This window comes from Oncorhynchus masou, chromosome 30, assembly GCF_036934945.1.
Source record: "Oncorhynchus masou masou isolate Uvic2021 chromosome 30, UVic_Omas_1.1, whole genome shotgun sequence".
Lineage (NCBI taxonomy): Eukaryota > Metazoa > Chordata > Actinopteri > Salmoniformes > Salmonidae > Oncorhynchus > Oncorhynchus masou.
The window spans coordinates 30,058,788-30,086,182 of NC_088241.1; the positions used below are offsets into that span (position 1 = coordinate 30,058,788).

A 27,395-nucleotide genomic window follows, 5' to 3' on the forward strand; every position below is an offset into this window, starting at 1 on the left:
TTTTAGATGGTCATACCATGGATCATTTAGCTATTTGATATTGAATTTTAGGACCCCTGTAGGTATCAACATTTTAAATGTCTGATCAAATATAGAATTTGGCCTTTACTACTATAGCCCATAGAAATGCATAGAATAATGGCAAAACAAAAAATAAATAATAAGGAATAAGGTTTTGAAGTGTCTGTCCTATATCTAGAAGACATAAGAAAGCTCAGGAAATATATATATACAGGTATATATAATGTATTTGGACACATATTTAACTCTTTCTTTTATCCGGTCCCGGGTTACCTTCAGACGAGTTCTGTGACACTAGTGGGGGTCGACAGAGCAAAATGGAGAATGGTGTTCGTGGGAGTCTCCCCATTCCAACGAGTGGTTAAAGCGTTTGGATGCTACAAATGTTTCCATGAGAAGACTGATTTTCGGGAGGTCTCCTGGTCTGACAAACAGCACTGTACTGTAGCTCTGCCACTTTCCACTGCAGATGAGGAAGGCCAACATAGGCGGATGCGGTCGATTGAGATGCAGCCCAAGCAAAAACATATCTCTAGATTAAACATATTTTTGATGGGGATTTTTTATTATGTACATTAATCGACTCTTAAGGATTAAACACTTGCTAGTTTGATTTTCAGGTTGTATAATATCTAACCTTTTTTATTCCAAAATAATTGTTTTAAATATTTGTTTAATTCTCATACTGTAGTATATTACCAGATGCTGATGCTTTGCTTTTCCATTTATTCATTAATATATTTTCCACAGGTCATGCCACAGCCGCCGCTCAGGTCAGTGTCCCAACTGGTAAGGACCTGACCAGAACTCGTGGTCAGACCACGCTGCTGTGTCTGATCAACAACTTCTACCCTGATCAGGTCACTGTGAGTTGGACAATGGATGGGAAGGGTGTCTCCGGAGACCAACAGGACAGCCAGTCTATACTTATTTCTGATAGGACTTGCAGCACTCTGACTTTACCCCACTCTACCTGGGAGTCTGGAGAGAAGTACGTCCCTGCCAGGTCCAGCATTGAGCCAGAGTGAACCCATCACTGGAACCCTACTGAGGAACTAGTGTGTGATGGAGGAGTTGCATCTTTATCTCTACTTTCGTGAAGTATAGACATACAGCTGGTGTTTTCCCTTCTGCTTTTCAATAGAATGGTTCTGTTACTGTAGCTGTAAGTGCATTTGATTACTTAGACTACAACTAAACAATGTTTCACTTCAATAGGCTATTTGAGAAGTGTAATTACTTTTTCATTTGAAAATGACATTTATTAAGAGGCATTTCTCTATTTTCACTTACAGTCAATTAAATCGTTAACACATTAATGAATCATTACAATCTATGATGAAATGAAATGGTATAAGTTTTGCTTGACAATAAGCATTTCATAAAAATAAAGAAAAATGCCTGAGCATGACTTTTTGATTGGTTGTTTGATTAGCTTATCAAGACAAGTGGGAGTGCTGGCATGAAACAGGTTATACTGCATTGCTCATGATTGCAACACATGCCACAAAATCATATCTCATTCTCCTGTCGGATGCTCGATCAAAAAAGATCGGCCATAGAAAAGATATAAGCCACCGGCATCTGCAATCCAATGTTGACAAAGTGCCACTTACCCATCCCCAACGCTCCTAAAACCATCCCTGCTGTAGTCCCTATCGTACCTGCCCATGTGGACCACCCCACTGCCACTGATGCTGTGGCCCCAACAGACACCCCTGCTGCCCCTACCACCCCTAACAGTGCCCCTGAGGTCCCTCCCGCTCCCAGCACTACAGGGGAAGAGACACTCACTACTATCAGAATGACCACTGCCAACCCAGCTGATCCTACTATAACCTTCCCTTTATCTTCCCCTCTGCCCAAAGGGCCTCCTATGGTGGCCCCTAAGCCTAGCTGACATAGCTTTGACACAAAAAATCCTGCGCCCAAGGCCTCTAGAGAAGATCTGTGGTTCATCTGGGTGCTAATGTTCGCTCTTGATATATCCTGACCAACCCTGCGCATTTTGATAGATTCCGACACCACTTCCTGACGTGCGTGCACAGTGAGCACTGCTATGGCAAACGTGGCAAACATTCCCATACACCCTGCGAACATCCAGAAGTAAAAATTGGATGATTTCATGAACATGAAGGACATGAACAGGACCAAAGCTAAAAGGACCACAAACACAAACCGGTAGTCCCCGAATCCAAACACCCCAAATCCTGCTGTGACCATGGCGGTCATAGTCATGGGTATCCCTGAAAACGCCAGGAAATCCACATATTTCACCACCACTTTGTTGATCTGCTCTTGAATGGTCTTTTGCTCATTTACCTCCTCCATCCATTCTCTCCTCTTTCTCTCCATCTCATTTCTCTCTCTGCGCTGTGCCTCCCACTTTGCTCTATGCTCCAGGCCCTCTGTCCTCTGTCCTTCCTTGTCCATTGTGACAATCCTCTGCTCGATCTCCACCGTCACTCTGTCTCTCTTCTTCACCTCCCTCGCCTCCATCTCTCTCAGCTCTCTCTCCCTGGCTTCCAGAGAGCTCCGTCCCAGGCGGACACAGGACTCTCCTTGTCTCCATATGAACTTGAGAAGGAAGTGCAAAGCAGGTTTGAGCAGGGTGAATATGCTCAGTGCCCAGAGAAGTCCCACCATCCCTGAGCCCACCACGACTGCCTCAATGACGACTCCAAGTGTTGCTCCACTGGCTGTGGTCCCGAAAACGCCAGCCAGTCCAACTGCGATCCACACAACCACAGATTCTGCCTGGGATGCTCCACCACCACTGCTCCTGGCACCCAGCAATACGGAAGCCATAGCCGCTGCGAATATGACCCCAGCCACCATTGAAGTCATGACTGTGGTTAGTGCCGTTGCTCCCAGGAGGGTACCCAGACCCAAGGGCCCCACAGTCTGGACGCCGTCAGACACATGCTTAAGCAGGGCCCCTGAGGTCATCACTGACATAGCCTCATTCACTGGCTCCTCAGTGGCCCCCAGCACACAGCCTCCCACCACTCCCAGGACAAAGCCCAGAACTGCTTCCAACATGGAGCTCCTGGCCTCTGAAACAAAGCAGGAAAAGGGAGGGTCACCAGCACTACAGGGGAAGACAAAAACACTGGATGTGGTATAACAGTTTTGTGATGTAGTTTCTATATATTGCCTGAAGATGTGTAATAAGTAAATATTGATGAAAAAGTAAGTAAAGAGATCCAATCATCCCTGATGTTTAATTGTTAAGTGGTTGGTAATTTGAGTACATGAATCATATTCTTCTATTGTACTTACAGTATTGACAGTATTTATACTGTAGGCCTATGTATTTGTATTGTACCATGCAACTGAATGAAACCACCATTTGTCACTTCAACCGTGAAGTGCCTGTAGCAAGTGACTGTCAACAGACTTGCTGATCGGGTTTAACCAGCAGAGCTGCCATGCATGGTGCCATGATATGTACTGTATGTTGTTCACATTGCTCACATGGTTCCAACACTTACAATACTAGGATTTAGCTAATGTTCAAGCACTTTACTGAATATACTGTAACTGTCCCAATGACTTCTCTCGTAAGCAGCAAAGTTGTTCTCCAATACTTGTTTGCTATAAGATGTCACAAAATAAGTGCATGGTCAACATTATTCACAGTGTCCTGTCTACACATGTATGTCAAGACAAAACAAGAGTTTCCATCTCATTGATAAATAGAATAATTTCCATCTTGCGAGGTGCAGTACTTAATGGCAAACATGTCAACTCAAAACCACCTATCAAACTATTTGCCTCATATGAAAAGGTTGTTGCACACTACCTTATACAGCATAGGGAAATCATTCACCACCACCACCACCATTATATGAAATTAAAGGTTCAGTAAAATGCAGGCAACTTACTCAGCGTTGATGGAACCATGATGATACAGGAAGCTCAGTGTACAGTAGATGAGTTCCCTCTTCTTCCAGTGATTACAGTGCAGCTACTCCTCCAGTCCTTTGCCTCAGGTGAGACTCTAGCTCTGTCTGTGTGTGATACAGGTGAAGTACTCCTCTGCTCCCTATTTGAGAGGCTGACTGGAACAGGATATACCCACTAACTGTTCCACGAGTTCTCCCATCATTCTGTTCATACTAATCTCCAGGATCTCTACTACATCAAATGACTATCAACACTCACATGAGCATCGATGTTCTTCCTTTATCTGGCATCTGCCATGACTCCTCCCTGTCCCTGTCCTGTCATTCATCCACACACTACTGGTGTGTGAAGGTAAAATAAGATAAAGATATTGTAGTAATGTATTCATCTTTATTCATCAATGGCTTTCTTTCGTAAGTGTAATAGAGTTCAAGTGCCCTTGCAGTTGTCTAAATGGGTTTGAATAAAAGAAGGCAGCTCAAATGACAAAATATTTGTCATTGTATAAGTACATTTTGACCAATTAGACTCAGAAATAGTTTTTCAGGGACCATGATCAGAGTGACATCCAGTGACATCCAATATGGATGGTTGTAAACAGTATATTCCCAGTCCACCCAGCTGACCCCAGTTCAGTTGTTAGTAGTTCTGCTGCTCCCAGCACCATAGCACCGAATGCCCCTAAAGCCAAGGCATCTGACTATGTTCTCCTCATCCGAGCAAACTCTAGTATTGGCAAGGCTAGCGTTCGCACCAGAGCTTTATCTACTTTGCTCAATGTCACTGTTAGGTCTCCCAAAATGGTGCCAATCATTGACCCAAAAACTGCCAGCCCAAGTCCCATCTATGAATGTTGTTTCCCTACGACCGTAACAACTGCTTCTAGAGACACACCCGATGCCCCCGCCATGCCCATCAGCAAACCTATCACTCCCAAGGGATGAGTCTCCTTCATGGCCGACCAGTGACATATCCACCTGTATGTTGTTGAGCACCACAACCATCATAAGAGATATACTCACCCAGCCAGCTGTCTGCCTCCATGGAGGTAACTGAAAGTGCCCACAGAACAGAGCCAACTGCCCCAACTAGCATCACTGCAGTATGAACCTGTGTGTTATGGATGTTTAAAACTGAGGGTGACTGACTTCCTTAGCACTCAGTCCGAACAGGAATCCTGCCAAACCGCCAACTGTCCACACAGGGCTCAATTCCCTGCAACTGTACTTGGTTTCCCCAAGATAATCTCTGCCAAAAAGGTCAGATGACCAGTTATAGGTAACAGAAAAATGCCTGCTAAAGGAATGGAAGGCAGGATACCCCCAGCAGTGCCACTGCCAGCCAAACTCCTATATGCATAGTCATGAATGTCACAGCCATGAATAACAGCAACAGTCCAATCTGAGTAGTTGTCGTTGGCCTCTTTATTTGCCGTCTCAAGAGAAGTAAGGAGAAGCTGAGAATCAGTCCCATGACACAAAGCCATTTTGGTCCCACTGTCATCAAAGTAGATTCTAGTACTGCTCCCCCTATTCTGGATCCCCATTGCAATTTACCAGACCAGTTAAACCCATCTCTACAGCTGATCCGACTCTTGTTCTCGTGACCAGTAACATAGCTCCAGCTCCAAAGATAATGCTACATGAGATGGATAAATAGACCATCTCGTAAGTACTGCTACATGAGATGGATAAATAGACCATCTCGTAAGTACTAGGAAGCCCAACAGTGTAACCAGTCCAGAAAATTGCCATGCAATCTTGGATTTCCACAGTCTTCATGGCTTTCGCTGCTGCCATGATCAGAGCATAAGTACCTAGGCCTGTGCTCAGCCTGATGTGATATTACCTCTGTATTGATAGAAGCAACATAAGTATCAGCAATATGTGGCTAAAGCCTCTCTCTCTCACAGTTTTTTCATAACTGAATGAAAATTAGTAAGAAAAGCAAATTAAGCCTTACCCATCTGTGGCAGTCTGTAAGAAGATACAGACAGATACTAACAACCTGTATAAAAAACAGGCCTACAGCAAGAATAAAGTGCTGTTCTCAATTGATTCCAGTTGGCTAGACAGTGAGGAGACAGTGTGGACTTCATCAGAGTGTGACGCATGCTGAACACGGAACAAGAGAGCTCAGTTTGCTGTTGTGTTTCTGAAAAGGTTTTTCCTTGAAAAAACAATTCTCTTTCCCAGGACACTGCCAAACCATAAAGTCTGAAGAGCTGATGCTTGGCGAAGCAGCTAGCCTAGCTGCTAGCTATCAAGTTAGCCATGTTTCCTTGACAGTTTGAACACAGCCCGCTACCGTGGATAGTCCCATACTTGTGGCTGTTTGAATCCCTGCTGTTTGTTGCTGTTTCCATCGGCCCTGCGAGCTGTGCTGGCTGGAATTGGGAGGAGTACCAGTGTTAGTCTACGTTACTACCATCATGCCGCCCAAAGTTAAAGAAGGTTGGAGTAATGGAGGGGACAGTGCTTAGCTATCACAGGTGAGTGATCTTTTAAATCAACAAAAATATGTCTACAAACAATTGTTACAGCAACAGGAAAATAGCTGTCAAGTGTTGCTCGCCCTTGTTTCCCCCTAACTGGAGACCGGCCCATTTTGTGTTTATTTATTTTGAGTTTGCAGGGATCTTTATTCTACATCTACTATCTTTATTGGCATGCATTATTTTAGCCTGTGCTTTCCTTGGTTTTGTGTGTCTCCTAATTATAGTGTCCTCCCATTTGGCTGGTCTCCATGGGGATCGGCACACCCCTAATTTACACACCTGAGCCTAATGCCCTCAACGAGCCATGTTCCCTGTACAAAAAGGTGCTCCCAGCTCAATTCAGCCCTTCTTCTGATGTTGAGAACAACCATTATTACCGAGGCTGCTGCTGCCATGCCACCGCTAGACGTCCGCAACAGAGCCATGCTGTCACCTAGAGGGGCGATGGAGGACAGAGCCGAATGAAGAGTGTTACGATGCACAAAGCCCAGACGGTCTTTCCTGAACTGAGTGAATGAAGATTAAGTGCTACAGAGAGAATGCTGGTCCCTCACCCCTGCTCTGGTCTTTGTGCCAGTGGCAAGGCAGCATGTACCAATGACGGAGTAATGTGACGGTCAATCTACCCCCTAAAAAAATATATATATACAGGTGGACACCCAATGGATGGACAATGCACGGTGGCGGTGCCCATTTTTGTTCTACCTTAGCAGCAGCCAGGATTTAATTATAGGACTGAGTGTTGTGTGGGCCGTTTGTGTGCTGAATTTTTGTAAACCCCTGAGGCCTCAAGTAAAGCGAATCTAAACTCTTATTAAACATTGTCTGTGTGTTGACCTGGGATTGTACTTATCTTTGTCCAAATACTGCTGGGCTCAACTAACAAAATAATGGATGATCTGACCAGATAGGTCCAAGACCTAGGAACAGTTCAGAGTTCTCCCAGGATGAGGTGCATGTCCTGAAAGAGACTTGCAGCAAGATGACATCAGCACCGTCTGTGAATCATTATTACAGACTTGTCTAGAGGGACAATCCAGGGGGAATAACACTGTTACCAGACTCTCCACAGGTCTGGAAAACCTGTAACCAGCCCAGGTGACAGACCCAGTTGTCAGGTTCAAGGACAAGATGGTTGTTCTCATTAGAGGCAAGAACTTGAGAGGAACCATCTTCCTCAATGCAGATGTGCAGAAAGAACGTATCCCAGCTATGAAAGTTGCCAGAGATCATGAGGACATTGCTTACATCTGCTACCACAAGCTCATTGTCCACCTCCCCTCTCAAAAGCCTGGGAGGAGTGAGAGCCAAACTTCTGGGTCAGTAGCTTCAGCACATCACACACACACCAACTTACACAAGTCCCTGATTGACTGACTCTATAAGCTAAACCATGTTTTTTTTTGGCGAGCTACCTAAGGGCTAAGAATAGCCCATATTAATATATGTAGCTTTAGAAATAAGGTTCATGAAATCAATAACTTGCTAACGTCGGATAACATTCACACAATGGCCATCTCTGAAACTTACTGAGATAATTCCTTTTATATAGCAGAAGCAATACAAGGACATAACATATACAGGAAAGACAATAATTCTTATAGGGGAGGTCTTGCTGTATATGTTAAGATACATATTCCTGTAAGGCTTAGAGGACCTTCTGTTGAAGTGTTGTGGTTGCAAGTTCACCTGCCTCATCTAAAGCCTTTTGTTTTGGGGTGCTGCTATAGGCTGTCAAGTGTTAAGTCAGTATTTGGATCAGTTCCCATTGGCTGTAGTGACCATAACGTTGGTGCAATAACAAGAAAAGCCCAAGGGTGGGCCTAAAGTAATTTATAAGAGATCATACAAAATGTTTTCTCATGACTCTTTTGTTGAAGATGTAAATCATTAATGTTGGTCTAATGTGTATGAGGAAGGGAATCCAGATGCAGCACTGGGGGTATTTGTAAGCCAAGATAAATGACATAAACAAATGGAAAAATACTTTGGAGTACCTTAAATGATATCAAGGGCAGAAAACCCAATTTAAGCTCCAATGTTCATTGAAGTTGATGGTTCATTTATAACAAAACCTTCTGATATTGCCAATTATTTCAATGACTTTCAAGAGTAAAGTAGAACAAATCAAGTGAAATGACAACATTGAAAAGTGAACGCTCATAATGAAAGGGAAGGATTGCTGTTTTGATTTTGGTCAAGTCCATGTGGGAGAGGTGGTAGGCTATTGTTATCATTAATAACATTCAGCCACCAGGAATAGACAACCTTGATGGGGAAACTATTGAGAATGGTAGCAGACTGTATTGCCCCCCTCTCCCTATTTGCTGTATCTTTAACCAAAGGAAAAAGGGGTGTGTTTGTCCACAGTTGTGGAAGGAAGCTAAACTAATTCCACTGTCTAAAAGCTGCCCAATCAGTTTGCTGCCTGTTCTTAGTAAACTGATGAAGATAATTGTTTTATCAACTGCAGTACAAAATCGAAAAGCCTCAACAGTTTTATTTTTGGCTTTCATAAAACAAAAAAAGAAATGAACGTGTGGCTGTTGCCTGATGTCCCAGTCATCCATCCCTCTGGAGCAAGATGGAAAGGAAAGAGAGGAGATCCATCATGAATCCAGTACATCAAGGTAGTTTAATTCTACTATTAATGAATCAATCGCTAGTATTATAAATTGATAGTCAGTAATGGAGTTAATTGGTTCCTGTCTGTCCTCACCTCTCTCTCGCGTTCCTTTGACTTAAACTTTATGGCCAATGTTAGCAGGGCTCAAGACTAACCTTTTTCATCACCATCCCAATGGTATTTTGTTCTATATGCCATATTGGGTCTACTCTAGAACCTATAGGTCATTCATAGTGATTTAATGTTAGTATTCCTACATTATAGCTGTCAAACATAACTGGCGTTTAGCCGATATTTATGTAATTAGAAGTCTGTTTGGCTATATTTTCTGTTGCCTCCCTCATGTCAGCATCGGTGTGGATAGGAAGCTGTAGCCAATACTCAACCTAGGCTGCACTAATACATTTAGGCTAATTATTTATATATGTTATGTTTATGCTAAATATAATTCCAATGCTCTTTTTAGAGATATTTTTGGAGGGAATTTCTGGCTCAGTTGACAGCCCATTTAGGCCTATCTATTTCAGTAGTAATCTACTCTTAAGGGTCAAAAATGACCCTCCACTTTGTTTAACATTAGAGAGAACCCCATAAATGATTTTGAATCAGTTATAGAACCCATTGCCCTTGTATGACCATATCAGAGACTCATATTTCCCTCAGATTACAAAGACCCACAAAGAATTTTAAAACAAATCCAATTTTGATAAACTCCCAAATGTATTGGGTGAAATACCACAGTTTGCCATCACAGCAGCAAGATTTGTGACCTGTTGCCAAAAGAAAAGGGCAACCAGCGAAGAAATAACACCATTGTAAATACAACCCATATTTACAGTATGTTTCTTTATTTTCCCTTTTGTACTGTAACTATTTGCACATCGTTATAACTGTGCATAGCCATACTATGACATTTGAAATGTCTCTGTTCTTCTGATACTTTTGTGAGTGTAATGTTTACTGTTAATATTTTAGTTATTTCACTTTTGCTTTATCTACTGTATTTCACTTGCTTTGGAAATGTAAAAATGTGTTTCCCAAGCCAATAAAGCCCATTGAATTATATGGTGTGATTAGAATCACTCGTTTCAGTCATGATCCTGCACAAAATGTGTGAAGCAGCATTCTTAGTTCAATTGCTGTGTGCTGCTAAACTAGTAGCCAGCAATCCCTCCACCTTACCATGTGACAGAGATAAGTCACATGACCAAGGCTCTGTGTACAGGAAATAGAGACCAGCAAGAGAAAATAGAAAGAAAGTAGCGACAGTGAGGAATTTGCACCAATAAAGTGGGTTTACTGACTGCAAAAGTGAAACGTTGAGCAGGTATAGTACCCCAATTTAGTTTTATGATATCATTTGTAATACAACATTATTGAAAAAGGACTTATTTCCTTCTACTGCTTCTATGTTGGTGATCTGGTTCTTGAATGACCAGAATCTTGCAGGCTTCATAATCTGTTATTATGGTATGTAATAAACAACCCATGTGCAGACTCAGGGCAAAGTGCTTTCTGGCTAAACAGTTTTTTCACTTTCCCAGTTAACCAAGATCAGTATTGTAGACACCACAAATATGATCCGTGCATCAAATCTGGGTGGTGCTTTCAGTTTATCTTTGCTGGGCAATACAATTTGTTGTTTGTTTTGCAGAGTTTGTTCTGAGACCTACATATAAACATCTAGGACAAACCCTACAGTTGCTTTGCATATCACTATTTCTCCTCAGAGATGAAGCTGTTGCCAGTGATTTCCCTCCTGGCATTAACCTCAGCTACCTCTGCTATGGACAATGGTTTGATGAGGACCCCACCAATGGGATGGATGTCTTGGGAGCGTTTTCGCTGTAATATCGACTGTGAGAATGATCCCAAGAACTGCATCAGGTACATAATGGTAGACATATTTATGTGCAGTTTTACAGACTGACTCTGCAGTCACTCCTATTGTAGAGCTGTTAACCTCATCCCCAGGCTAATTGCAACCGCATATCAGGTGGCTTCCCTGTATACAGATTAAGATTAGTCTTGGACTAATAAGCACTTTCAATCGAGAATCTCTTTTGAACATCATTTTTTTGTCTATAACTAGGCTTAATCTGTGTCCGATAAACTGGCCAATAGAGTATAACTCGACAGATAGTGACCAAGCTGGTAGACGAGACTATTTAGGTGTATATAGGCCTGGGTTACTTGTAGATTAATTTTCTTCTCATTGTGACTCTGATATTAATAGGATGCTGGACATTTTACATCAAATAATACAATGGCATGAATATGAATAAATGAATATCTCCCTACAGTGAGAATCTCTTCAGAGACATGGCAGACAGACTGGCTGAGGATGGGTGGAAAGAGATGGGATATGATCATGTCATGATAGATGACTGTTGGTCCTCCATGCTCCGGGATAAAGATGGACGTCTGCAGCCCGACCCACAAAGGTTAGCCTCTCTCTCACCCTTCTCATAACTCTCTGCATCTCTTTCTTTCTTCCTTATTTCCTGGCTTTCTACCTCTCCCTTACCCTCTCCATTTTTGCAGTTCCTCTTCTTCCCATTCAACCTTAATTAAAGACTGTAAATCTGGTGTACTAAAACTGTGCTGCTTGTAATGAATACCTTAGCATGGGTTAATAAAGGATATTGACTTGAGTTTAAGGTCTTATCTACTGCAACATTATAAAAGGACAATATTAGGTATGAGACGCAAGACTTCACGGCCATCTCTCTAACCCCAGGTTCCCTGGGGGCATTGCCAAGCTGGCGAGGTACCTCCATGACCGCGGCCTGAAGCTGGGCATCTATGGGGACCTGGGCACACACACCTGTGGAGGGTACCCTGGCACCACGCTGGACAAGATTGATACTGATGCCCAGACGTTTGCTAGTTGGGGTGTGGACTTCCTGAAGTTGGATGGCTGTTACTCCAATGAAGAGGAGCAACAGAAGGGTGAGTGAATCTTGAGGGGGAACTGTAACTGTACATTGGGAGTTACTATATAGAGTGTATCAGCATTGGTGGTCCTTTGGGTAGACTGGCATGGTAGTATTTAAAGAGATGGTTGCAAGAGAGGGTAGAGGGAAATAGACTCAGAGGGGGATAGTGTGGATTTCTATTGACGCGTACTATGTTCTTCTGTCATACAGGTTACCCTCTCATGTCCAAGGCTTTGAATGCAACAGGCCGTCCAATTGGCTACTCCTGTAGTTGGCCAGCCTATCGAGGTGGACTCCCTCCCAGTGTATGTTTCATTATTCTACCGGTGACACAATAACAGAAATAAGGGACCACGCATGCCCCCTGGAGACAGGGTTTGAGCCCTGGCTCGGCAGATTGTCTGTGCTCTTCCTCTCTGTCTCCCTAGCCTTTGCTTCCTACTGTGCTGTCATGAAAATTATATAATACAGAAGGAGATCAAAAAAAAAATAAGGGTTAGTGAATAGCTAGCTATGTGTTGCAAAGATTTTTAGTTTTACAATAACAATTATGGCTTGGAGGAAAAGGTAATGGATGACCCTTCTCTTTGAATAATGCTTCACTGATTACATTAGGTTTTTTTTTCTCGCATGAGCTACTTTTGCATAGTTACAGGCATTCCGCGACAGCACTGCTGTAGTTAAATGAGAAACTGTTGCTCCTTCACGTTTGATCCATCACTCAGATCATTCTTGATCAGAGGTGTTTGATGATAGTTTTTCCCCCTGAAGAATCAGGATGTCTTCCAATGACAACAGTATGAAATCTAATATCTTTATAACATTTGTACCCTTTTGGAAACTAATCAAGGTGTATGTAAATACATTTGTATTGCTCACAAACACTCATACAGTCCATATCTCTTTTTTCTCTTCAGGTGAATTACACTCTGCTGGGGGAAATCTGTAACCTGTGGCGTAACTATGATGACATTCAGGACTCGTGGGACAGTGTACAAGACATTACAGACTGGTTCTTTGACAACCAGGAGATACTGCAGCCTGAAGCCGGCCCTGGACGCTGGAACGATCCTGACATGGTCTGTCTGCTGTCTTTCCTATGGCCGACTATTGTCTGTCCCTTACTTACACCAATCCCTCTGTCCTTCTTTCTGTGCTCTCCTCTCTGTTCATGTCTAATACTGTACTCTCCTCAGAATTGAATTGGTAGAGTTTTCACCCTATTTCACATTTACTTTGGTCTGTATCTTACATTTATTGAAGCCTGTATACATTACTTGCTACGTGTCACTCTTACCCCGTCCGCCTCTCTTGTCAATATTCACCATGTTCCTGCATTTGGAAGGGACTAGGAGTCACTCTCGCTCACATTGTTTTATTTATTTAATATGTGTATTTGTTCCACCATCAGTATTGTTGTGCAAGTCATTAACCTTACATATTTATAATTGTCTCTCTCCCAGCTGATCATAGGAAACTTTGGCCTCAGTGTGGACCAATCACGCTCTCAGATGGCTCTTTGGGCGATCATGGCTGCACCTCTCATTATGTCTAACAACCTTCGAACCCTAAGCAGTGAGGCCAGGGCCATCCTGCAGAACGGTGCCGCCATCGCCATCAACCAGGACCCGATGGGCGTCCAGGGAAGACGCTTGCTACAGGTGACCCTCAATGATAAAATTACACATTTGTTTATGATTCCGGCAGTATGAAATTCACTTCATTCAGACAGTTGGGAGACAAGCAAGTAGGAGAACAGTAGGAAGGGGATTGAACCCTGGTCTCCAATTGGGAGTGGAGTATGTGACTGACAGGGAGCATTACTGCTAGACCACGAAATTCACTGTTTACTCTCCTTTTCTTTGTCTGTATGTCACTCTCTTTTTCAGGAGAGGAGTCAGATTGAAGTGTACTGGCGGCCCCTCTCCCAGTCAGCCAGTGCTCTGGTGTTCCTCAGCCGTCGCCAGGACATGCCCTATCGCTACCACACCTCCCTGGCCAAGTTAAACTACACAGCAGGCAGCTACGAGGTGTGCTCCTCTTTCCTGGTTCCATTCCTAGTTCTCTCCAACCACTTTGTAGAGCATGATGACTCTATTTCTTCCAGTGTATGATGACTGTATGTATTCCTGTTGAGGGAAGTGGAAGTTTGAGCTGTGTTTTTGTAAGTAACACAGTATTGTACCTCTTCATTTGTACTATTCTATATCTTTCAGGCTTATGACGTATTCACTGGGAAAACATTGAGTGGACTGTCTGCCACCACAGAGTTCACCGTCTCCATCAACCCCTCAGGAGTCGTCATGTGGTACGTCTATCCCACAATGCACTACGAGCATCCGCAGGACGATGGTAGATACCCCTACATCCGACAGAAATACAGGATGTCCTCCTCGCTCCGCTTCCACAAGCCGAGGGTTGTGCCTCCTAGTCTGCTCTGAGGGGACTTGAAGTAAGCAAGCAGGAGGGCGAATCTGTTGTTTTAAGAAGTCCTCCATAAATCCAGATCCAATCAAAGATATTTGAATCAGGAAGAATATTGATATTTTGTTTGCGCTGTTGTGTTTTAACCCATATATGTAATATTGGTAACCCAGAACTTAAATCGTGCGCCAGGTACTTGGTTAAGGTCTCGGGGTAGCCGAAAGAGAAAAGATACTAGAACCAATGGCGGAAACAGGTCGGCAGCTTCATCACCGTCTCTGTCTGCAACATTTTATGTTATGTGTGTCTGCCCACGAGAGATTAAACCATGTGTAATGTTTGAACATTTATAAAAAGTAGATTTTGTCATTTGTTGTGTGACTTTATTCTAACAGGAAGGAGTGGTTCATATCTTGCCTATGTTAAAAAAAAAAAGTGGTGCAATAAGGTGCAGAATTGAGACTGCATAGAGTAAGAAGATGAACCACACGTGCCATTTAAGACTTCAATGTTTGCACTTTCAGTCATGCAATAGTGTATAAGGTTTGGAGCTGTGTCAAAAGAGGAAGTGTACCCATAGCAGTCATTCCCCCTTTCCACCACTGAGTGGGAGTGTAGACAGATGTCCACAACAACCATTAGTGGGTTTCCTTTACCCTTGAAACACCAGCATGGCTATATCACAGTAGATTAGGTTGCACAAGGAAATGAGATGTTGTGCTCCAGATTAGGCCAGGCATGTTTCTTTGGTGATGGGATAAACTGCTGGTGATGTGTCAGTATGGAGAGATGAGATTGCTTCCCAGTCAATGCCGGTCTGATAGGGCTTCTGGATAAGCGATACGGTGTCTCTTGTTGTTGGTATAACCTCTAGGTAGGTATGCCTTTATGTCAGTTCTGTGAAGGTGGCACACATGCACACACACACACATCTACTCGGTACAGCCAGAAGAGGAAGGGCCACCCCCCTGAGATGGGTTTGATTAAACATGATCAAACCTGCACATCAAATCACGTGAACATATGCACATGTTATACAAGGGACACCAATTCACTTATCTATACCTCTGAGGCTCTCACACACATACATGTTATACCAAAACATCACACATCCTTACTCATCGTCAGTCCACATACAAAAACAATTTAGCCTGTTCCTCTCTCTTCCAAATGGTCGTCTTCTTTCCTTCCTCTGGCCTCCCTCTGTTTCGGCGAACGTGTAAGGAGGGACCATCAATGCTGGCAGGAGTCCTGACATCCTCTCCTGGTACAGAGCATCTCTGTCCACAGTGCTTTGTCTGTGTATTTCTGTGTATGTTATTTTCCAAGTGCCCATACAGTAAGCAGAACAAAATGTTTCACGGTGGGTGCATGAGTGTGTCTCATGCCATGCCATGTCGTTATGTTCCATTCTGTCTATATGACACTGAAATTAGCAGGTTTATGTGTTGGCTGTGCTACAATGCAGTCCAGATCTCAGAGAAGGCCTTCAAACTGTCCTCCATACATTATCACAGACGTTATCCTAAATTCTAGAGGCAAGCCGTGTTTTTGGGCAGTAATAAGCAATTTAACCACTTTACCCATACCCTAACTAAGCCTAAACCTAGCCGTAAGCTTAATCCTAATTGTAACAGAATTCTTGTGCCTCATTTTTAGCTAATTTCAGTCACTTCCAGGTCTGCAATAATGGTGAACGGGAGAGGTGGCAGGAGGAAGAGGCAAACTAGCCAACCAGAGCTCAGATCTTAGCATGTTGTGGCAAGTTTGTAGGTCTACTCTATGTTTTACCTCTAAATATTCCTCCATTTGCCCTCCATTCCTCCACAGAAATCCTCCTGAACTCTTATACTGTCCTCCATACATTACCACAGAAATCCTCCTGAACTCTTATACTGTCCTCCATACATTACCACAGAAATCCTCCTGAACTCTTATACTGTCCTCCATACATTACCACAGAAATCCTCCTGAACTCTTATACTGTCCTCCATACATTACCACAGAAATCCTCCTGAACTCTTATACTGTCCTCCATACATTACCACAGAAATCCTCCTGAACTCTTATACTGTCCTCCATACATTACCACAGAAATCCTCCTGAACTCTTATACTGTCCTCCATACATTACCACAGAAATCCTCCTGAACTCTTATACTGTCCTCCATACATTACCACAGAAATCCTCCTGAACTCTTATACTGTCCTCCATACATTACCACAGAAATCCTCCTGAACTCTTATACTGTCCTCCATTCCTCCACAGAAATCCTCCTGAACTCTTATACTGTCCTCCATACATTACCACAGAAATCCTCCTGAACTTGGAAGAAAGTCACAACAGCCAGTTGACACAGCAGATGTCTCCCAGTAGGACAGCGTCTCCTGGGCTGCTGTGTAGTATATGGCATCCACTGCTAGCCCCTCCGCAGCCCCACGCATCCCCAGTGCTCAGCCCGGTCTTTATTGTGTCGTAAAACAGGAGGCATGCGGTGCCCAGGTCTCATAGAGGATGTCACATAGGTGTTCCTATGCAGCCCTGTGATGTGGGCTCTATGGATGCTCAGTTCTCATATACAGTTATCAGCCTGTCGCACAGCAGTATTTAGATCTTTGAGGGCCTTGTGGAACTGAATTAAAACCACAAAGAAGGAGAACTCTAAATTGCGTCATCCAGTGGTCACGTGGCCAACAAAATGGGCTCACGTACAAGAGACACATGCAACAATTACAGTGCTGTATTCAGAAGCTTTTGGATTCATAATTAGATCATGTGTTTTGCTGATATAGGATGGAAAGAGTGAGCATAATATGCGGTAGGGGACTATGTGAACGGCTTTGTTTTGGTGAAAAGGGCCGGTCCCTCCTGCTCCATCTATGTCAGAGAACAGATGAAGGGGCCGATTGTCATTCTGTTGCGGAACCCATCGGAGCTTGGCAAAGGCAGCTGCTCCACAAACTCTGTGGTCGACTTTGACTTTGAGGTACCCATTGTATTTGGTGTCATCTGTTCATCTGAGTTCAATGTTTCCGAAATGCTGTATTGTAAATGTCATCAAGGGAAGCAATGATACACCATACACACATACACATGCTCAGCCATGCACTCACGCACGCACGCGCACACACACACACACACACACACACACACACACACACACACACACACACACACACACACACACACACACACACACACACAACACACACAACACACACACACACACACACACACACACACACACACACAATGACACTGGTGATGTTTGTCATGTGTCTGATTAGGGCCCATGTGGGAATCAAACCCCTCCGCACTCTTCCGATGTCCGGAATCTCGTCTCAGAAATCCAACACTTGCCCCATTGTTACACTGTCTCATTAGGCTAGTGTAGAGAGAGAGAATTGTGGCGAGCAAGACAGGCTGGTATTGAGAAATGTATCCCTGACTGTACTCACGTAGACACTGTCTCTCTTTCTTCCTCTGACTCTCTCTCTCCTCCCTATTTCTCTCTTACTCTTTCTCCCACTTTCTCTCTCACTCCCTCCACCATCCTCACCTGCTGCATTGCTGTGAGGAGATGGCTTCATCCTGCCTCCCTCACACTGCTTCTTTTGAAGAAAAGCCTCTCTTTCTTTCTACTGTCTGTTTCATCCTCAGGGAGCTGCAGGTGGATGAAATAGGCCATGCCCGTTAAGAGAGGAGTGGTTGAAAAGGGAGAGTGACTGATAGAGTTGGAGCAGCTCACAGTCACATCACAATGATGGCTGACATGGTGGAAAAGATATACAAAAATAGCCCGCTATCCCAACCACCATTTTCTAGCCACAACACAGCACCTGATGTAAACACCCACATCATAGCACCTACAATCACAGACGAGTCATTTTGCACTTTTCAAATATAGCCGAGTCTTCCAAAGCAGCTGAGTCAGACTAGAAACCACATATATCATTTGAAGAGAGATGAGCCAGTTGTCTCCTCACATCTCAACCCCATCTTCTTGTCCGGCTGCTTCTTCCCACAGATATCTGACACCTCGGCGGTTCTCTGCCCTATTGTGGCGTCCTGGCCTGCTTTCATGTATGGCCTTTGAAGGGAAGTCATCTGTTCAAATAAACCTGGAGACTGTTCTGCAAATAGGATTCAGGTGTTTCTTAAACGTTCTGTTTTTTTTAAATAGAATTCGTACAGGCTGCTAGGTAAACCTGCTGCTGTTTAAGCTGGGGTCACTGAAAAGGGGTGCGTGGGTGTGTTTATGTGTGCCCCGTGTGTACATATGAGTGTGTGTGCATGTGCTAAATTACAGCCTTAAGTAGTTTAGAAGAGACGGGTGCTTTCTATAAGGGAATTTTCCCTGGGGAAATAAAAATGCCAGGGTAGAGCGCATCCCTAAAACCCCAAAGTATTCAAATGCATAATCTCTTGTAGCTTGACCCCACTGCTCTTCTACCCTGTTTCCTCTTCTACCCTGCATCCCTAAAACCCCAAAGTAATATAAGACAAAGACAATAATCTGTACAGCGCTCTCCATTGTGAATTAAACTTCTCCTCTCATGTGGTTTACAATATTTCTGAAGATGCGCTCAGAAACTTTCTGTCCAAAAATGATGCAGAAAAATGAATCCATGCTTTTGTCACTTCTAGGTTAGACTACTGCAATGCTCTACTTTCTGGCTACCCGGATAAAGCACTAAATAAACTTCAGTTGGTGCTAAATACGGCTGCTAGAATCCTGACTAGATCCAAAAAATGTGATCATATTACTCCAGTGCTAGCCTCCCTACACTGGCTTCCTGTCAAAGCAAGGGCTGATTTCAAGGTTTTACTGCTAACCTACAAAGCATTACATGGGCTTGCTCCTACCTATCTCTCTGATTTGGTCCTGCCGTACATACCTACACGTACGCTACGGTCACAAGACCCAGGCCTCCTAATTGTCCCTAGAATTTCTAAGCAAACAGCTGGAGGCAGGGCTTTCTCCTATAGAGCTCCATTTTTATGGAACGGTCTGCCTACCCATGTCAGAGACGCAAACTCGGTCTCAACCTTTAAGTCTTTACTGAAGACTCATCTCTTCAGTGGGTCATATGATTGAGTGTAGTCTGGCCCAGGAGTGGGAAGGTGAACGGAAAGGCTCTGGAGCAACTAACCACCCTTGCTGTCTCTGCCTGGCCGGTTCCCCTCTTTCCACTGGGATTCTCTGCCTCTAACCCTATTACAGGGGCTGAGTCACTGGCTTACTGGGGCTCTCTCATGCCGTCCCTGGAAGGGGTGTGTCACCTGAGTGGGTTGATTCACTGATGTGGTCATCCTGTCTGGGTTGGCGCCCCCCCCCTTGGGTTGTGCCATGGCGGAGATCTTTGCGGGCTATACTCAGCTTTGTCTCAGGATGGTAAGTTGGTGGTTGAAGATATCCCTCTAGTGGTGTGGGGGCTGTGCTTTGGCAAAGTGGGTGGGGTTATATCCTTCCTGTTTGGCCCTGTCCGGGGGTGTCCTCGGATGGGGCCACAGTGTCTCCTGACCCCTCCTGTCTCAGCCTCCAGTATTAATGCTGCAGTAGTTTATGTGTCGGGGGGCTGGGGTCAGTTTGTTATATCTGGAGTACTTCTCCTGTCCAATTCGGTGTTCTGTGTGAATCTAAGTGTGCGTTCTCTAATTCTCTCCTTCTCTCTCTCGGAGGACCTGAGCCCTAGGACCATGCCCCAGGACTACCTGACATGATGACTCCTTGCTGTCCCCAGTCCACCTGGCCGTGCTGCTGCTCCAGTTTAAACTGTTCTGCCTTATTATTATTCGACCATGCTGGTCATTTATGAACATTTGAACATCTTGGCCATGTTCTGTTATAATCTCTACCCGGCACAGCCAGAAGAGGACTGGCCACCCCACTTCGCCTGGTTTCTCTCTAGGTTTCTTCCTAGGTTTTGGCCTTTCTAGGGAGTTTTTCCTAACCACCATGCTTCTACACCTGCATTGCTTGCTGTTTGGGGTTTTAGGCTGGGTTTCTGTACAGCACTTTGAGATATCAGCTGATGTATGAAGGGCTATATAAATAAATGTTATTTTATTTTATTTTATTTGACTTGATGTATTTTACTAGGTAAGTCAGTTAAGAACAAATTCTTATTTTCAATGACGGCCTAGGAACAGTGGGTTAACTGCCTGTTCAGTAGCAGAACTAACAGATTTGTACCCTGGCAGCTCGGGGATGACAAACTTGCAACCTTTACAGTTACTTGTCCAACGCTCTAACCACTAGGCTACCCTCCCACCACGCAAGATGCTGGGCTAAGACCTGCATGGAACCAAATTCCACAGATTACATACATGAGGGAAAAGGTCTTCCAACTGTGTGATCTCAAGTTATTTTTCTGAAGAGATCCATAGAGCATATCCAATTTAAAACCCAGGTCAGTGCATGTATCCTTTGAGGTTGTAGTACAGAGAACGTCCTATAGGGCGCAGTGTTGCTTGGTCAACGGGGAGGTTGGAAAAGCTAAATTGATGAGGAGACTAGACCCAAACCCAGGTGCCTTTTATGAGAAGGACATTGTGTTAGTGCAATGCTATTTGTTTTAGTGAAGCTATTTGTTTTAGTGCTCATGCATTGTATGACCGCTCTAATGCTTTCTGCCTCTGTGTGCGCGTTGGGCTTGAATACTGATTACTGGATCATTGTATTCTGATCCCAAAACTTCTTGCGGGAGATTAACCTGGGTAATCTTCGCATCGGCACTAATCCAGCCCATCATTATGACTTACTGCCCTTAATACGGCCTCCGCACCTTCCATCCCCTCTGCTCTCTCACCCCACTGACCACTGTCTGAGGGCAGGGTAGGGATGTGCCAGGGATGGGGCCATGGGTCACACTCACCATGAAAAAATAGTACCAGGAAGATGAAAGAATCTCACGCTTGCTTTCCTAGAACCCAGTGCTGTAGGGCTGACATACAACTAACATACAGTTTCACGTAGGCTTACATGGGATCTAATACTGACTGCTCTTCTACACTGTTTCCCCTCATATCTGTCTCCTCTTGGCCTACATTCAAGTCTATCCCTTTCAATAAAACAATACAAATACCTAAGGAGAGTAGATTTCCACTACCACTCTCCTTTAAAATAAAAAGTTGACAGAAGCTGTTCTTGTGGCCTGGTTGTTGGCATTTACACTGTCGTGTTTAGATATTGACGTCATACTGGAGGTGTTGTGGAATTTCTGGTTCCTATTTTGTGACAAATGCTTGCCAAGACTCCGGGTCCCTCACCATTATGACCAGGCCTGGTGGCACTGGTGCCACCCTGTCCTGGCACTAGAGCTACTGCAAATGGGATCCAGTGACGCAGATTGACACTCTGGACCCGACTGCCGGCACGTACAACCAAACCAATTAACAACCTCAAATGACCCATTATATAACCAATTGCAACACACAATACAGTCCTCCGCTTAGGTGGACCCAACTCAATCACACAGCCACAATAAATACCATGTAATAACTCCATTACATTTAACCTCTGGTGAAGCAGGACGTCACTCTGTGGGTGGCCTGGATATCCTTGAGCTGCTGGCAGTGGCAGTGGTTGGAGGAAGTAGTTGATCATATACACATCAGCATACAGTCCAGTAAGTATTCTCTGTTTTTATGAATGGGTCTCTGGGTTTGCCCAGCAGTGGCTGCTCTTGACCTGTGAGGACAGACTTGGTTAACCCTCGCACCACTCCACCCCACCCACCCCCCTCTCTTTCACACCCCAGCCAATCCTAATCCCTGGGCTTGTGCCCAGGCGTATACATGGCCGGCTGCACGTTGCAGCAGCTTAAGTCCCTTGGTGACAGAGGGCCAGCCTGTCAGCTGCCTTCTGGCAGGAGAGAGTAGGTCAAAGTCAGAGCCACCTGCCAGTAACCAGCTCAGAGAGCAGCAGGCTAGAAAATCAAACCACACAGAACCTGCTTGGTAACCCTAGCCTAGAGCATGCTATCAAAGTAGGGCATACAGTAGCATGCTAGCAAAGTAACATAGCACATGCCAGCAAAGCAGCATAATGTAGATCAGGCGGCATAGAGTGCACTAGGCAAACATGTCCACATTGGCACGATGTGGGTCCAATGTGGGCTGAAATATTGGCCCATGTAGGCTGCAAACATTGGTTGTTGCTATCCTACATATGTTTTACATAATATGCATGTATTTATAGTACATTTGGAATGTATTCATACCCCTAGACTTCTTTATCATATCTCCTCCCCTTCAATCACTGTAAATAATGTGGATTTAACTGGTGACATAAATAAGGGATCATAGTTTTCACCTGGATTCACCTGGTCAGTCTATGTCATGGGAAAGAGCAGGTGTAATTAATGTTCTGTACACTCAGTGTATATGCAGTGCATTCGGGAAGTATTCAGACCCCTTTACTTTTTCCACATTTTGTTACGCTACAGCCTTGTTCTAAAATGAATTCAATATTTTTTTCTCAACAATCTACACACAATACCCCATAAAGATGAAGTAAAACAGTTTTCAAATTTATGAAAAATAAAAAACAGAAATACCTTATATACCTTATATACATACCTTTGCTATGAGACTCGAAATTGAGCTCAGGTGCATCCTGTTTCCATTGTTTATCCTTGAGATGTTTCTACAACTTGATTGGAGTCCACCTGTGCTAAATTCAATTGATTGGGCATGATTTGGAAAGACACACACCTGTCGATATAAGGTCCCACAGTTGACATTGCATTCAGAACAAAAACCAAGCCATGAGGTCGAAGGAATTGTCTGTAGATCTCCGAGACAGGATTGTGTCGAGGCACAGATCTGGTGAAGGGTACCAAAAAATGTCTTCAGCATTGAAGGTCCCCAAGAACACAGTGGCCTCCATCATTCTTAAATGGAATAAGTTTGGAACCACCAAGACTCCGCCAAGATTCCTACAGCTGGCCACCTGGCCAAACTGAGCAATCGGGGGAGAAGGGCCTTGGTCAGGGAGGTGACCAAGAATCCGATGGTCACTCTGACAGAGCTCCAGAGGTCCTCTTTGGAGATGGGAAAATATTCCAGAAGGACAACCATCTCTGCAGCACTCCACCAATCAGGTGGCCAAACAGAAGCCACTCCTCAGTAAAAGGCGCATGATAGCCCGCATTGAATTTGCCAAATGGCACCTAAATTCTATGGTCTGATGAAACCAAGATTGAAATCTTTGGCCTGAGTGCCAAGCATCACGTCTGGAGGAAGCCTGGCACCATCCCTATGGTGAAGCATGGTGGTGGCAGCATGCTGTGGGGATGTTTTTCAGCGGCAGGGACTGGGAGAATAGTCAGGATTGAGGGAAAGATGAACGGAGAAAAGTACAGAGAGAATTTGATGAAAACCTGCTCCAGAGCGCACAGAAACTCAGACTGGGGTGAACGTTCACCCTCCAACAGGACAATGACCCTAAGCATGGTGTGGGATAGCCCATGTTGGGCTTGGTGTGGGCTGGCCCATTTTGGGCTGCTGTGGGCTAGCCTGTGTTGCTGTTGTAGGCCAGCCTATGCCGGACTGGTGTGGTGATGGCCGTGTTGGGTTGATGTGGGCTAGCCTATGTTTGGTTGGTGTAGGCTAGCCTGTGTTGGGTTGGTGTGGGTAGCCTGTGTTGGGTTGGTGTAGGCTTGCCCATTTTGGGCCGGTGTGGGCTTGTTGTGGGATAGCCCATGTTGGGCTTGATGTGGGCTGGCCCGTGTTTGGCTGGTGTGGGCTAGCAAATCAAAATCAAATCAAATTTATTTATATAGCCCTTCGTACATCAGCTGATATCTCAAAGTGCTGTACAGAAACCCAGCCTAAAACCCCAAACAGCAAGAAATGCAGGTGTAGAAGCACGGCGGCTAGGAAAAACTCCCAAGAAAGGCCAAAACCTAGGAAGAAACCTAGAGAGGAACCAGGCTATGTGGGGTAGCCAGTCCTCTTCTGACTGTGCCGGGTGGAGATTATAACAGAACATGGCCAAGATGTTCAAATGTTCATAAATGACCAGCATGGTCAAATAATAATAATCACAGGCAGAACAGTTGAAACTGGAGCAGCAGCACGGCCAGGTGGACTGGGTAGAGCAAGGAGTCATCATGCCAGGTAGTCCTGAGGCATGGTCCTAGGGCTCAGGTCCTCCAAGAGAGAGAAAGAAAGAGAGAAAGAGAGAATTAGAGAGAGCAAACTTAAATTCACACAGGACACCGGAAAGGACAGGAGAAGTACTCCAGATATAACAAACTGACACTAGCCCCCCGACACAAACTACTGCAGCGTAAATACTGGAGGCTGAGACGGGAGGGGTCAGGAGACACTGTGGCTCGATCCGATGATACCCCCGGACAGGGCCAAACAGGAAGGATATAACCCCACCCACTTTTCCAAAGCACAGCCCCCACACCACTAGAGGGATATCTTCAACCACCAACTTACCATCCTGAGACAAGGCCAAGTATAGCCCACAAAGATCTTCACCACAGCACAACCCAAGGGGGGGGGGCAACCCAGACAGGAAGATCACATCAGTGTCTCAACCCACTCAAGTGACGCACCCCTCCTAGGTACGGCATGAAGGAGTATCAGTAAGCCAGTGACTCAGCCCCTGTAATAGGGTTAGAGGCAGAGAATCCGAGTGGAAAGAGGGGAACCGGCCTGGCAGAGACAGCAAGGGCGGTTTGTTGCTCCAGAGCCTTTCCGTTCACCTTCACACTCCTGGGCCAGACTACACTCAATCATATGGCCCACTGAAGATATGAGTCTTCAGTAAAGACTTAAAGGTTGAGACCGAGTTTGCGTCTCTCACATGGGTCGGCAGACCATTCCATAAAAATGGAGCTCTATAGGAGAAAGCCCTGCCTCCAGCTGTTTGCTTAGAAATTGTAGGGACAATTAGGAGGCCTGGGTCTTGTGACCGTAGTGTACGTGTAGGTATGTACGGCAGGACCAAATCAGAGAGATAGGTAGGAGCAAGCCCATTTAATGCTTTGTAGGTTAGCAGTAAAACCTTGAAATCAGCCCTTGCCTTGACAGGAAGCCAGTGTAGGGAGGCTAGCACTGGAGTAATATGATCAAATTTTGGGGCTCTAGTCAGGATTCTAGCAGCTCTATTTAGCACTAACTGAAATTAATTTAGTGCTTTATCCGGGTAGCCGGAAAGTAGAGCATTGCAGTAGTCTAACCTAGAAGTAACAAAAGCATGGATTAGCCTGTGTTGGGCTGGTGTAGACTAGCCCATGTTGGCCTGATGGGGAATTGGTGTGGGCTAACCCATGTCGGGCTGGTATGGGATTGTTGTGATCGTAGGAGCCCACTGTTGGGAAAATGTGGGATTGCTGTGGGCTAGCCCATGCCCACCAAGTACTCCTGTAAGCCTACAAAGTGAATTAATGAATGTTTGAATGTTTGAATGGTGAAATGCTGCAATTGCTTCCACTTCTTTAGATCCAATCGTTATTTTGTCACGTCATCCCTAAGAGCATAATAATGGGTTGGCCAGCCCACACCAAGCCCAACATGGGCTAGTCCGTGCCCACCATGCCCACTCACAAAGGGCCAATGGGGTTATGTTTGCTGGGTGGCCTATACTAGCAATGCAGCATAAATCATAATAGCAATGCAGCATAGAGCAAGGTAACAAGCAGTGCACATTTTAGTTTTGTCTCTTATCTGGTTATTATTATGCTCTTAGGGATGACGTGACAAAATAACGATTGGATCTAAAGAAGTGGAAGCAATTGCAGCATTTCACCATTCAAACATTCAACCATTCATAAAGTTACTTTGTAGGCTCACAGGAGTACATACAGTACGTTGATATTGTGCTCGGAAGTTAAAGTACGGCTATGGAACAGACCTTGAACTTACTGTATTATGTCATCCACCGTCAGACTGAGACTGGGACCTCAGGTTCCAGCTGGCAATGAAGGAAGGGTGTGGACATAAAGGGCCGATAGTTTGGGCTTCGAGATTTCACACTAAATTACCATGACCAGGAAGTAAGATGATGTGACACAATAAGGAATCCGAAAGAACTGGAGCAATCAGATTGTACACTTATGGTTTCTGGGCTAGTGTGTCCTAGGTCAGAGTAGTGGGCGTACTTTTGTGTACAGAGTCCGGGGGTAGACTTTTGGGGAGAGGGGGTGCAAGGCCTATTAGTCCAGAGGACGTGCTGTACTGCACTGCTGCCACCCGCAATATTGTACGCTTCATGCTCCACCTAGCTTCAATACCACAATCATCCCCTTGTTTAGTAGAAACGTTCAGTGGTCAGCTTCTAAAGGGGCTTTCCTATATACCAACTTCATGTATAAAACTTTTTTTTGGACCTTATCAATCACTTCATACTTTGCAATGCTTCGCAAATACATTGTAGGTACAGTACCAGTCAAAAGTCCGGACACACATACTCATTCAAGATTTTTCCGTTAATTTGACTATTTTCTACATTGTACGGAAAATAGTGAAGACATCAAAACTATGAAATAACACATATGGAATCATGTAGTAACCAAGAAAGTGTTAAACAAATCAAAATATATTTTATATTTCAGATTATTCAGTAGCCATAGGTATGATGACAGCTTTGCACACTCTTGGCATTCTCTCAAAAAGCTTAATGAGGTAGTCACCTGGAAGGCATTTCAATTAACAGGTGTGCCTTGTCAAAAGTTAATTTGTGGAATTTCTTTCTTTCTTAATGCGTTTGAGCCAATCAGTTGTGTTGTGACAAGGTAGTTGTGGTATACAGAAGATAGCCCTATTTGGTAAAAGACCAAGTACATATTATGGCAAGAACCGCTCAAAGAAAGAAATGACAGTCCATCATTACTTTAAGACATGAAGGTCAGTCAATCAGGAAAATTTCAAGAACTTTGAAAGTTTCTTCAAGTGCAGTCGCTTAAACCATCAAGCGCTATGATGTAACTGGCTTTCATGAGGAACCCCACAGGAAAGG

The 27,395-nt window shown here is 44.4% G+C and overlaps 2 protein-coding genes across 2 annotated transcripts; one reads left to right on the forward strand and one right to left on the reverse strand.

Moving 5' to 3' along the window:
• Positions 1-1,257: 1,257 nt before the first annotated feature.
• On the reverse strand, positions 1,258-4,216 carry LOC135522507 (uncharacterized). Its single transcript, XM_064948810.1, has 2 exons — positions 3,909-4,216; positions 1,258-3,077 (listed from the first exon to the last, which is right to left on the reverse strand). The coding sequence occupies exons 1-2, from the start codon at positions 3,925-3,927 to the stop codon at positions 1,564-1,566; spliced, it is 1,533 nt and encodes a 510-aa protein (XP_064804882.1). The 5' UTR covers positions 3,928-4,216; the 3' UTR covers positions 1,258-1,563.
• A 6,025-nt stretch (positions 4,217-10,241) lies between these two features.
• On the forward strand, positions 10,242-14,782 carry LOC135522508 (alpha-N-acetylgalactosaminidase-like). The gene is made up of 9 exons (XM_064948812.1): positions 10,242-10,380; positions 10,784-10,940; positions 11,357-11,497; positions 11,794-12,005; positions 12,203-12,297; positions 12,910-13,071; positions 13,456-13,653; positions 13,882-14,022; positions 14,209-14,782. Exons 2-9 carry the CDS (start codon positions 10,786-10,788, stop codon positions 14,431-14,433), a joined length of 1,329 nt encoding a protein of 442 aa, XP_064804884.1. The 5' UTR covers positions 10,242-10,380; positions 10,784-10,785; the 3' UTR covers positions 14,434-14,782.
• The last annotated feature ends 12,613 nt before the right edge of the window (positions 14,783-27,395 follow it).